Source organism: Phodopus roborovskii, unplaced genomic scaffold (assembly GCF_943737965.1).
Source record: "Phodopus roborovskii unplaced genomic scaffold, PHOROB, whole genome shotgun sequence".
NCBI classification, from domain to species: Eukaryota; Metazoa; Chordata; class Mammalia; order Rodentia; family Cricetidae; genus Phodopus; species Phodopus roborovskii.
In genome coordinates, this window is record NW_026126645.1 from 9,835,488 (window position 1) to 9,847,758 (window position 12,271).

General features: G+C 50.6%; 1 protein-coding gene across 2 annotated transcripts in view; it reads right to left on the minus strand.

The window, feature by feature from the left end:
• Positions 1-270: 270 nt before the first annotated feature.
• The window catches only part of Vps13d (vacuolar protein sorting 13 homolog D), a 213,117-nt gene continuing 201,116 nt past the window's right edge, over positions 271-12,271 (minus strand). For both annotated transcript variants that reach the window (XM_051173625.1, XM_051173624.1), the window contains 3 exons: positions 10,013-10,144; positions 4,171-4,411; positions 271-2,960 (listed from right to left, as the gene is read on the minus strand). In XM_051173625.1, coding sequence (XP_051029582.1) covers positions 2,829-2,960; positions 4,171-4,411; positions 10,013-10,144 — 505 coding nt within the window. In that variant the 3' untranslated portion in view covers positions 271-2,828. The remainder of the gene's footprint in view (positions 2,961-4,170; positions 4,412-10,012; positions 10,145-12,271) is intronic.

Consider the following 12,271-nt stretch of genomic DNA (forward strand, 5'->3'; position numbering starts at 1 on the left):
CCTACTCTGCCTCTTCTTCACTTGCCTGGACTCTAAATGATGACCTCTACCCTACAAGCTCAGCCCAACAGCCCTGGGGTGGTGGGTAGTGAGCAATATCCATCACACAGCCACTGGAGGGCAGAGCCACTTCCAGATGCTCACTCTGGGCATGGGAATCTACCAGAGGCTGCACCTGACTGCAGTACTGTTTGATGTCTGTCCCTAGTGATGATTCTAGAATTCTACGGAAGAGGAGGAGGAAAAAGAAGAAGAAAACAGGCAGGCATGGGAAGACAACAACACATTTTATTTCACAGGAGAACAGTGCCAACTCTGGGGTATGCAGGTTGGTTGCACAGTCTGTGTTTACATAGTGAAGGACCAGGTATTTTATTCCCCGTCCACTGAGCAGCTATGATGCTTTTCATTTATTTATTTTGAGGCACAAATGACACTTGAACACAAAGTGGCCCTGGACCCTTTTGAACACTGAGGTGGGAGGAGCATCCAATACCTCTCTGGCCCCTCCATGTAGGCCTGGCGTGGGGATGCTCTCAAGCTGGCTTTCTGATGGGAACTGGGGTGGCTTCTGGCATGTTTATCCAGCTTCCCTTGTCTACTATCTTCTCCCTGAAGAACTATATTTGAGGCAGTGTGAAATTGTCCCAGCAAAGTTTCTGGCGCCATGGGCTAAGTACCAGCTTAGGAGGAAACAGGAACTGTGGCAAGGCCTGTCTCTTCCAAAGCCTTGGACTCTGTCCTGACAAGCCAGGAAGCAATGGTACAAACCCTGGAAATTTCCCCAGGCCTGGCATCAGGGATGATGGGCTAGGAGAGCTGAGAACTCAAAGTAGGTGTCCCTTCACCCAGCAGCCCTGCCCCATCTGGTCTCCGAACCCCATCTGCTCCTTCTAAGGCTAAATATCAGAGAGAGAGAGAGAGAGAGAGAGAGAGAGAGAGAGAGAGAGAGAGAGAGAGAGAGAGAGAGAGAGAGAGAGGTGTGCTATCGCAGAAGACGGGCCACTGTTTAGAGCTGATAAATTAGAAAGGAACCAGGGGGAGGGTGTGAGGGTGTCTGATTCTCCTTGGGTCCTCCTGAAGCACCAGCTGCAGACTGAGAAACCCAGTTTAAGGGGTCCAGGGAGGACTTCCCCTAGCAACAGAAGTGACTGACCCAGCAAGCTGCAGGTGACACACAGTCACAATGATCCTGAAGCCTCCTCTGTAAGAGACCAAGATCTCAGGCAGTGAGTTACTGATAACAAGACCACAGGCTGGACTTGTGTGGGTGTGGGTGTCCAGGCTGGTGAGGAAGTCTGTCAGGAGATAGCCCAACCCCCCTCGGCACTGGTCTCCATCAAGGCCACTGATACCATCCTGCCCTCCCCAGGGTGCAATGAGTCGCCAGCCACAGACCCAACCCACAAAAGTCAAGTCCAGTTCAGGGAAGATGGCAAATTTGGAGTTCAAGAAGACAAATCTTTGAAAACACTATATAGCTAAAGCGCTCCTTCGGGACTGCCCTTACCTACTGATGCTGATGTGCCATGGCGGACACACACGTGTATTCTAGCACACACGTGTGTGCACAGACCGGCCTTGTTTATGTCCTGGAAGGATGAGAGATAAACACCAAAATCTCCCCCACACCCACTGGGTCACCCTGGATCTCAGCTACATGTGCAACAAGACTGGAGAAACTGGCTAGCTTTATTCAAAAGCAAACAAGCAAAACAAAACAAAACAACAAAAACTCCCACCAAAACTGTAAGGTTGCAGTCTAGTGAGAGGCAAGGCCCACCCTCCTCCTATCTAGTGTGGGCCACCCTTATCTGACTCCTATTTGCTTACTCTTTCTAGAAAAGGAAAACAGGAAAAGCAAGACCCAGAAAGGCCCTGGCTCCCATAGCAGGCTTCAGGACCTGGTGCCAAGCTCCCATGTATACCCTTCAGGCCTCACAGTTCACACCCTTTTCTGGAACTCTCTCTCCCGCCTCATCCTCTTCCCAAGAGGCCATGGTGTTGTGCCATCAGCATGTGGTTTTATTGAAAAGAACACAGTGGGAAGTGGATTTTTTCACTGATGACAAGGAGCCCACCAATGCTTCAAACTTCTGTAATCACAAACTGCACGAGGGGAACCTAATGGCTGCTGTGTGTGGGCACAAACTCAGCAACTCCTAGTTGGGTGGAGTGGCAAGAGAAAGCCAAGAGATACAAATCAGAGAATTGCCTGAGAACTGAAACCCCTGTAACACAGGTGAGAACCAAGATGGGCGCCGCGCCGGCCTCTAGTCCTTTCCGCGGTGGCTCTGCTTCTGCCCCCATCTAGGTGACTGAGGCTCAGCCTTGAACACTGACTGTATTTGCAACTCACACAATGCACCCTTCAACATCCAAAAACATCCGTCCACGCAGACTCCCCTGCAGGAGTCGTGTGGAGTTAGTGTGACAGAAGATCCAGTCCAACTTTACATTACTATACAGGTAACAAATCTTCACACACAGCCTGCTTGGCAGCTTCTATGTATTTACAAACACACAGTTGTACATATATACATGTTAACAAAATACAGGGCATTCTAAAAATTAGATCCATCTTAATACACTTTTTAACGTTATTCAATCAATACTTTAAAAATTATTTCCCCATAATCTAAAGTAACTCCCTGCCCCATAAACTAATATGGTTTCTGTTTACATTTTTCCCTGTGAGAATTTCTTTTCCCTTGTTCCTTGATATCTCCCCCTAAACCCTCTTCTGGCTCCCCTTAACATGAGTTGGGCGTCCATCCTCCTGGCTGGGCGTCTGTCTGGAGCATCCCCTCTCCAGCAGCCGGGTATCCTCAGGAGTCCAGCTCCAACTGCTCTTGATTCTCGCAGAGTCTTAACATGAGCTGCTGCTCATAGTAGAGGCTCTTTGCATAGTTAATTTCTTGTGACAACTTGACAGCAAGGACCTCTGATTTCACGTGCACCTAGGGAAGAGACAAGGATGAGCACACTGCCTTGAGGTGGCGCAGCGGAGCACAACCAGAGGGTACGGGCAGAGTGCAGCCACTCAAGAAGAGTAGTTCCCATGTGAGACAGATTCCCAGGAGCCCAGGCCTGGTTCTCTCTGGTCCAAGCTTTTAGTTTATGCCCCAGGTTACTATAGGCAGACTATCACCACCAGCATCTGTGACTGTAACCGATGAGATTCCATTTAGAGGTAAGATGGGGACAACAGATTAACCCCCTTATTCGAGTCCAAAGCCTGGCGGTGGCCGGCACAGGAAGAAGAATCGGCAAGACCGTCCCGAAGCCTTTCTTATCCAGAAAGCTTTGCTGCTACCCTGCCTTGAAAGGGGGAAGACAGGGTTGGGAGGCACACATGGTGGAAAATACACATTTTGGGACATTAACTTTCAATCAACCAGCTCTAATTTAAGCCAGTGATCCCAAGGGGCCTGACAAGTTCAAACCAGTCCAGTTCATTCCTGAGAGACTGGTGAAGGTTGAAGAGCTCCCAGGGAGAAACCCAGCAGGACGGCTTTGGAGATGGAGATAGAGATGGAGCAGGACCAATGCCTGGTATTGCAGCTGCTTCCCCAACCTGCTCTGCTGTGGACTCGCTGGCCCAGCTTAGCAGAGTAAGGCATTCTTCGGTCTAGACCAGCATGGGGATCAGGTGGGTTACCTGGGTGTGAGCCCCAGCTTTGTGCCCTAAAGAACCCACCTGCCCTGACTCCTTCTCTAACAACACAGATGAGGAGGAAGCGCAGGAAGTGCACACTGGAAGGCAATGGAGCATCTCCACCCAAAGGCTCTGACACACACCTCCCACCCTTGGAGATAAAATACCACTTTTAGTACAAACAGCTATTGGATGTGCTTCACTACACTGCCCTGCACAGAGCAAGAGGTTGTGCTTTCCTGACACCAGAGAAGTAGTGGTGTGTGCTCTGTCTCTGTCCTGGACCCAAGGAATCCGTCAGCACTTGGTACCACGCTTCAGGGACACAAAACTGTGAAATACGGTTGGTTATCAGCTCGTGTCGATGGGTGAAGAGGCACAAAAGCAAGAGAACACACTGGGAACTTCCAGCAGAGCGGGAGCAGGGCAAGCCTCCCACTGCAGGCCTCAAGGTGATGCGGGAGGCAGAGCAGGGCTCGTCCACATGAGGGGCAAGGAGCAGGCGCACTCACCATTGGCTTCTGGTGGGACGGGCCTGGGATGGACACGCCGCTGCTGGAGTTCGCAGCTTTCTTGGTCACCTGCACATATACCTTCCCATGGTCTTTGGAGACAAGGCAGTGGTAGAGGTCATCATATTTGACCTCGAGGAAAATGGCCTCTCGGTCTATGTAGTCCCCGCTCTTCAGGAAGTACACGGCCTTGGATGAGATGAGCACGCAGTAGCTATCCATGTCCTCCACGGCGATGAAGCTGCGTGGGGAGAGAGAACGGGGGAGGTGAGCTGCTCCGTGTTAGGGTCAGGCTGTCCCTCGATGCTCAAAGGGGCAAAGGCCTGCTGAGGTCTCAGGGGTTTGCAGCCTAGGGTTGCCCAGGCTTTCCAGTGACCACGCCTGTGCATGTGCGTGCCTTCATTACTCTTGGGCCTGAGTTTGTATTAGGAAGGACTTGGCCTCAGGAGCTGCTGGGAGGCCCGTATGCATGGCACACTCACTCCCAGCTGTAGGATGCTCATGAACAAAGGATGTCAGCCAAGAGTTTCAAACCCAGAAACAAAGGCATGCTCTAAAATGGGCTTTCGTGGGGTGCTCAGTGAGCTGTGGGTAGCTTAGGAGTTAGAGGAAACGGAATCTGTGTTGTGCTGACAGGACACGTAGCCTTGGTTCAGGGTCACAGGCACCAAATTCTCAGAGAGGGCAGTTATTGAGGGAGGAGAAGGCCTGCTTGCTGGCCATCAGGGGCTTTCCCAACAGACCCAAGTGTGGCTGGCCCTCACTCTCCTCTGTGCGGGAGGAGATCTGTAGCTCACATTCATTCTCTCATTCCCCCAGCCTGAGACAGCATCCTTACTCTCCAAGCTTCCACAAATGCCCTAGCCCTTGACTGCTGACATTTCAGCACCTTGGCCTGCCAAAGAACTTCCAGAGGATTCGTTCTGCTTCCGGGCTAAGCATCCTGGCTCTCAGCGGTGCTCTAAGTCTGGGTGTGGTCCACTGTATACCCACATGACTTCCCCAGTACCCACCACCAAGTCAGTCACCCGTGAGGGCTTGCTAAGTATCCACCTTGTTCTAATCGTCGTTTTAATTATGGCGTTGCTGTTCTCATTTAACTGGGTGGCAATGCCGAGAATGTAGACTTGTAAAGACTCACTGCCAAAATTAGAAGCGCCCAGCGGCCCTCGGTACTCAGGCAGCTTTGCTCAGCCTCCTCACATCCCACACTCTTGAGAGTCAGGGGCCGATTCACGGAACGAGGAGAAGGGAGCAGGGGGGGACAAAGAGAGACAGAAAGGAGAGGGGACAGCACAGGGCCAGCTGGAACTGGATGGAAAATGAAGTAAACACACAGAAATGACCTTGTACTGGAGCACAGGAGGGCCAGGAGCTCAGCATGAAGGCTGTCCCACCCAGACTCTGAGGAGACTCTAAAGGTGGCCAGGAGGCAAGGTGCAGGCCAGCACACACACTACAACACCCAGCTGAGACCGGCTCTCTAGCCTCCCATTAATGCTCCATCCTTCACCAAGGCCCTTCAGAGAACTCAGTGACACCCAGAGATACATTTACACCCAAGGACACAGGGGCTGGTCCTGAGCACACTACCAGACTCCCTTCTAGAAGGAGGCTGCCATGGCTCGGGTCCTTGCAGGCTAGGACACCTCAAGAGAAACGGTGGCTCCGGAAAGGCAGGCTGGCCACATGGCAAAGGGAAGCAGGACTAGGTAGTTCAGTTAGCTGTCCTAACTCATGTCTGCACTCTGGGCGCAGGAGCCCTGCTCATGCCCTGGGGCTGCTGCTCCTGGGTAGTGTTCCCCGTTCTAAGGCCTTCAAAGGCGGGGCCAGAGCCAAGGGCAGGGCTGGGAGAAAGAGCTGGGCAATAGCCCAGGGCCTGGGCAGCCAAAGGCTGTCTTCCCATCTTTGCTGAGCTTCCCCTGCAAACCATTACTGAAGGTTTGGGGTCTCACCAACACCACTGCTATCATTCTAGTTGATCCCCTACCCACACACCCCCCCCAAATCTGGAAACCACATCAAAGATTAATTCAAATGTCTCACGAGCAGACCCTTCACCCGCTGACCCTGATCCCAAACTTGTCACTCACTTGGGGGCAAAGCAGAGGTTTCTTGGTCTTTCCCTCTCCTGACCTAGTCCTTCCTGCCCCCTTTCCTCTGTGCCTGCACACCTTCAGGCCAGCTCTCTACAGGCTCGCCACCCCCACCCTCAGCCCACAGAGCAGGAGGCCATGGCTGGACACCACACCCTGACAGCTGTACTTGGACTTCCCACTCTCCACCTACAGCCCTCCCTCACTGCTGCTGGCCCACGGACGGGCTGATGGAGAGTCTCACAGGTAACACAGGAGGGACACCCATCTGTCCCATGATCTGTTGTTGACTCAAAGGGCAGAGAGGCCCTCCCTCTCCGTAAAACTAACCACTAGTGGCCTCATGGCACACAGCTCGGACACACAGCTCGGCACACAGGGTCTTTTAGGACAGAGACCCTGGGTGCCAGGCAGTGGGTAGCAAGTGAAACAGTAGCGAAAGCCTCTCATTTTATCCCCTTTGTTATGTATCCCCCTCCTCCCAAGCAGGTCTGCCTGACTCGCTAGGCTGTCAACTTGCTGAGGAACACCATCAACTCCATACTTGGCCTGGCACACAGGGAGACTTACTGGATCGGGCAAGCACTCAGAAGATGGCAGTGAGGGGACACTACAAGGTCTGGAGGAATTTAACTGCACACATCCGCGACACTGGGGGTGGCCTGCCAGGGGCTGTGGTTCCCTCAGAACTTGTATCGGAGCAGCTGGGTAACCTGTCACAGGTCCTCAGGTGTCAAACATTCCTGATGGATTAGTTCCTGGCTTAGAAAGTGCAAACTGGATTACGGCTGTGTGTGGCTGAGAGACATAGGACCCACCTGGCCAGGCTGGGCTGCATTCCCAGCAAAGAAAAGGGGGGGGGGGAGGGAGGAGAAAGGGGGAAGGGGGAGAAGGGGATTTTCACTATTGTTTTTTGCTAGCCACGGAAATGAATTGGCTTCATTAGAAGGGAAAGGTGGCATTTTAGCATGCTATTTTGGGCAGGATTCTCTTCTTCAAAAGCCCCCACCCCACCCAATGCCTCTAGGAGACAAAGCCCTTAAAGAGAAAATACTGAGGCTTACAAGCCTGTCTTGCTTCCTTTTTATAAACTTTTCCGTATTTAAGACAAAAATATCTCCTAAACATTACTTTCTGTCTAAATGATGAAAGAACCCGAGGACTGTGCTGTGGCAGCTCCCAGGCGTCTGTGGAAAGAGAGGTAAGGTCACCCTTGGGCTTGCAATCTGAATGGGCAGCCTCAACGAAACACTAGGAGTAGGAATTTCACAAAAAAACAAACGAACGGAAACACAACCAACACATGACTGCTGGCCGTAAACTAGGCATTGCTCGGGGAAGCTAATCACACAGAACAAGTGGCATTTTACCACCATCTGCAGCCAGGTTCTGGATTAAGGCTGAGAAGGAACGGAGGCACCGGTGATGAATCTGCTATGAACCCTGCCAGACCTCAAATCGGATGTCAGTGACAATCTGTCCAATCCTGTTTAATTAGATGGAAAAAAACCCACAAAACTAAATACAACTTGATGTGGGGAGGGTCAAAGTTGAAGCTGCTGTGGGGCTGGGGACTTTGTGGGGTTTTCACTCCATCAGGAAGTAATTACACAACATTTTCCAGAAGTAAAACAGTGAGTCTAACTGGAAAAAAATGTGGAAACATTTAGTTAGAACAGTAGAGCAAGGTATTAAAGACCCTTTTAACGGGTTAACTCTGAGGGAATATGCAAATAATGAGGTCCTTAAATGTGTTTTAAATTACAAATCTAGGATAAAAGTCAGAGGCAGAAGTCAGCACCCGAGCTTCTCCTGAGCAACCCCCTTCCTGCAGACAGACGTCTGGACCACTCACATTGCCCTGGGGACAGGTTGGTAAGTGAAGACACTCCGAGTCATGTCTGCCACAGACCCTGCTGACCTCTCCTGTATGCCCAGGAAGACTGAGGTCACATGCCTCCCACACCACCCACTGGCCAGGTTCCACCTCAGTTTGGGTGGAGACACAGGATTTTCATCTTCACAGTCAAAATTCATTCAGCCAGTAACTGTGCCCAGATCACATGAACTTCAAGCTTTTTGAGAAATGGATTTCACTGATTTCATCCTGACTCCAGATCTCAGCTCCCTGGCCTTTTCCCAGTGTGTGCACTACGTGGCCAGCAGTCCCATGGTGACTGGACTACACAATTTCCCCCTTGTGTTTTCTAGTCTTATGCCATTCTATTACAAATGAATCTTGTTGCAATGAACCAGGCATGGTTTAGATGGACTAGAGGTGGGTTAGCAAAGACTTTAAAATGTAACACACAAGGATCTATAATTTTACTCAACCTACCCTCCTTGTTGAGATGGGGATGCCTATAGCCCAGGCTGACCATGAAAAGTGGCTGAAGATGGCTTTGGATTTGTGATCCTCCTGCCTCCACCTCCTAAGTACAAATGCCATGACTTTTGGTTTATGCAGTGCTGGGGACGGAACCTGAGACTCTGTGCATGCTGGCAAGGAATCTATCAACTTAGCTACATCCCTCAACCCATCCCTAAATCCCCAATGATTGCACAGTGGGACATGTGTTAATACAAATGTCTTACTGCAGTTCTCCAAGCTGAATTTATTGAGCAATTTGAATCCCAGGCACTGCTTTGGGTTCGGAGGATTCTCCAGTGAGTGGAACACCCTAGCCATCACTGGCTGCCATTCTAGTAGTCTATTCTATGCCCTGCTTGGCTGAGAAATGATTCTCTTGGCCTTTGAGTTGGAGACTCAAAGTCCCACTAATACTGTGGTATTTAGGATGGTCTCAGCCTTCTCAGCCTTCAGAAATGGAGATATAAGTTTCTGTTTTTGAAGCCACTCAGCCCACAGAATGTTGTTAGGTAGCAGAGCAGTGTCAGGGGAGGAAATACACAGTATTGTCTAGAGATGCTCCTATGACATATGGCAGACCACATCTAAGAAGACACCATATCTCATTTCCTAAATCCTGGACTTCACTTTCTATGTCCCCATTCAAACAAGATGTGAAATGTGAGTTGAGGCTTCTCTGGTACTGTCTTGACCAATGACACTGAAGAGTTCAGGGAGAGAGCCAATCTCTCCCTGAAGTCTTCCAACAGCCAGCCACACACAGTATTCAGATTCTCTCTAACTCACCTCACCTTAGAAGACACAAGATACACTAGCATGTTGCTGTGCCCCAAATGCAGTCCCTTCACATCTGGTCAAGTGACAGAACACCTTACATTCTGAGGATTTCCACAGAATGTCACCAAAGAAGGCCATGGCTGCCACATCAGCTAAGAATAATCTCAGTGGCTAAATATGTGACAAGGTCCTGCCTGGGTTACTGCAAGAGTGACAAAACAATCAAGATAACTGTATTTCCAGAACATTTGATGAGTAATTGTTTGCTTCTTGCTTGTGGTTCATTTTGCTAGCATCCTATAGCAAACACTGGATGGCAAAGTTTAAGTTCATTGTTTATGAGAAAGGCATCTCTAACACCCCACACACTGGGCTCTCTTTGAGCTGTGCAGATGGCACAGCGAGGTCCACTCTGGAATAGACTGAGAGATACTCCCTCCAGTAAAGAAAGTTTAGAAGAAATCATATTGACACCCATTGGACTTTTAGGACAAGCAATCCTTCAGCCTCTTCCAAGGGCTGCATCAGCCTGAAGCTGTGGGTCACAGGGAAGTGTCTCGAACTCAAAGACAGACAAGGTCCTCCAGTCCCTACTTACAACTCATCTTGGATGTTGTCTGTCAGCTTGAAGAGCTGCTCCTGTCCTTCTGCCTGGCTCTCAGAATATCGAGGAAGCAGCCCCTGGGGGCCAGTGCAGCAACGCGGTTTCCGAACCCTCTGGGCTTGGGTCCTAAAGGGGCAAATGGACAGGAAGAGGTTAAGCGTCAAGGTTAAAAGGATTTTCCATCCTCACTTGGAAAAGCACTGCTTATAGACAGGAGCAAGCTGCAGCAGGGCTGTGTGGTCTACAGCACACCCACTGGGAATTCAGACGAGGCCTCACGATCCTTTGGCTACAGAATTATTGGCTCAATCAGATGACCTCCTTGGCCTCCATCTCACTTTCTTTGTAATGGACTGGCACAACCTACCTCTTGGCAGGAAGATCAGATGAAAAAGTACCCATTGGGCTTGTGCTGGAGAGTATAGGCTGCCCATCAGTGAGGCTCTTTAAGGTCATTATAACTAGCCTCCTGGGGGACCACACCAGTTTATCACGTTTTGCTAGGGATCTCTTTGGGTCAGCCCATCAGGAGGAACACCGAGGGGCCTGGGCTTCAGGTGAACCTGCTATGCTGCCAGACTCCTGAGGGGTGAGCTCAGTCTCTTGGGTAAAGGGTAAGGAATGCAATGGCCATGTGAGGGGACCAGTCGCAGGCCACAGCAGCAGCCCTAACTCATGCAGCTTGGCTGTTGGTTGCCCAGAGGAATCTGCTTTGCTATGGCATTCAGGGGTGGCTGCTGTTGTCTTTTTCCACAAGCCATAGACAGGGTAATTGATAAATACTTTTTGGTGTTTTCCTAGAAACAGGAGTCCATATTTGTCTTGGAAAGGCGGTGCATACCTCAGATGACTGATAAGTGTGTGCTGGTCTGTCCTCGGCCTTGTACTTGCTGTACTTTTTATTATTTGTTCCTGGAACCCACTGAAGCAAAACATCCCTCTCTAGACATACCTCAACGAGAGGAGCAGGCGGCCACCCTGAATCAGCACTTCAGAACCACGCACTGCTGGCAGTGGACATGGACTGGCTGACTGACTGGGGAGCAGTGTCCTGCAGGGCAAGTTGGGGCAGGACCCTGGAAGGAAGCAGCAGTCTGGAACTCGCCACAGGCTATAATATGTAGAGCTAAAAATCATTGCAAGTGTTTCTGAGCCCAGGTCAGGCTGAGTTCACCAGGCTCTGGTTCCAGAAGGTGATATGGGGTTTGTAGGGGTTGGGGGGGGGGGTAGGATTGACAGCTGTTAGCAAGCCAGGTCTCTCACTCCAGACAAATCTCAAATGTTTCTTAAATATTTAGTTCTGAGGGCACCTCGCGTCCTTTTAGCTGTGTTTTTCAGGAATGGTATGGAGACCTGGAGGAGGATACAGTGACTTTCACTGAAGGACTGGGTTAGCTTCATTTACAGCACACATTTACATACTCCCATTGTACTCATTCTCACCCCACCCCCACCCCTGCCCAGTTCTCCCAGAAAGCAGGGATGTGGTGGAGGGGTGAGCCCACTGAGAGAGGGACTTCACCACTGCTCATCCGTGGATGGTAGCAGATCGCCACATGCAAGGGGTCCCCAGCAAGGAGCTGGTGGACTTCTCCAGTGGCCTATTCTAGTCTCCTGGCCTGGCAAAATAATCACTGTCATCTCACTGTCTAGACCAATAACACATCTTCCCCCAAAGCATTCCCATGGTTCTCTTCCCTGAGAGGCTCATGAAAGGGCCACTGGCTGCCAAGCAGAAGACCGAAGATCCTTCCGAGAGGCAGATGGTAACGTCACTTTCCTACCCCCTTTCAATTAAGGCTTGATTTTCTTGTCACATTGCCTCCCAACTTACAGAGACACCTGTGGGCTTAGCTATATAACATACACTTCTCAGTAACTATTCCCACCTCTCTACAGCTCCTAACAAGGGGCCTTTGTCTGTATCTGCTTTGAGACAGGGTCTCATGCTGGACTTGAACTTACAATATAGCTCTGGCTGGCCTTGAACTGGCTGTCCTGCCTTAGCCTCCTGAATGCCAATTCCCAGCTACCTCAGTGAGAATGGCCCTTCTAGAAACATAACTCGGAGTAAGCCAGTCACTGGGACACGTGTGTATTTATTGCCCCCACACGGACAGCACACACCACAGGAAAAGGCCGTTGTTCGTCTCGGCAGCACCTGGCTGCCTACAGTGACACAACAGTATCTCTAGCATTTGGTGGGTGGGGAGCAGCTTGAGGATTTCACTGAGCTGCAAAGCAAAGGTGAGG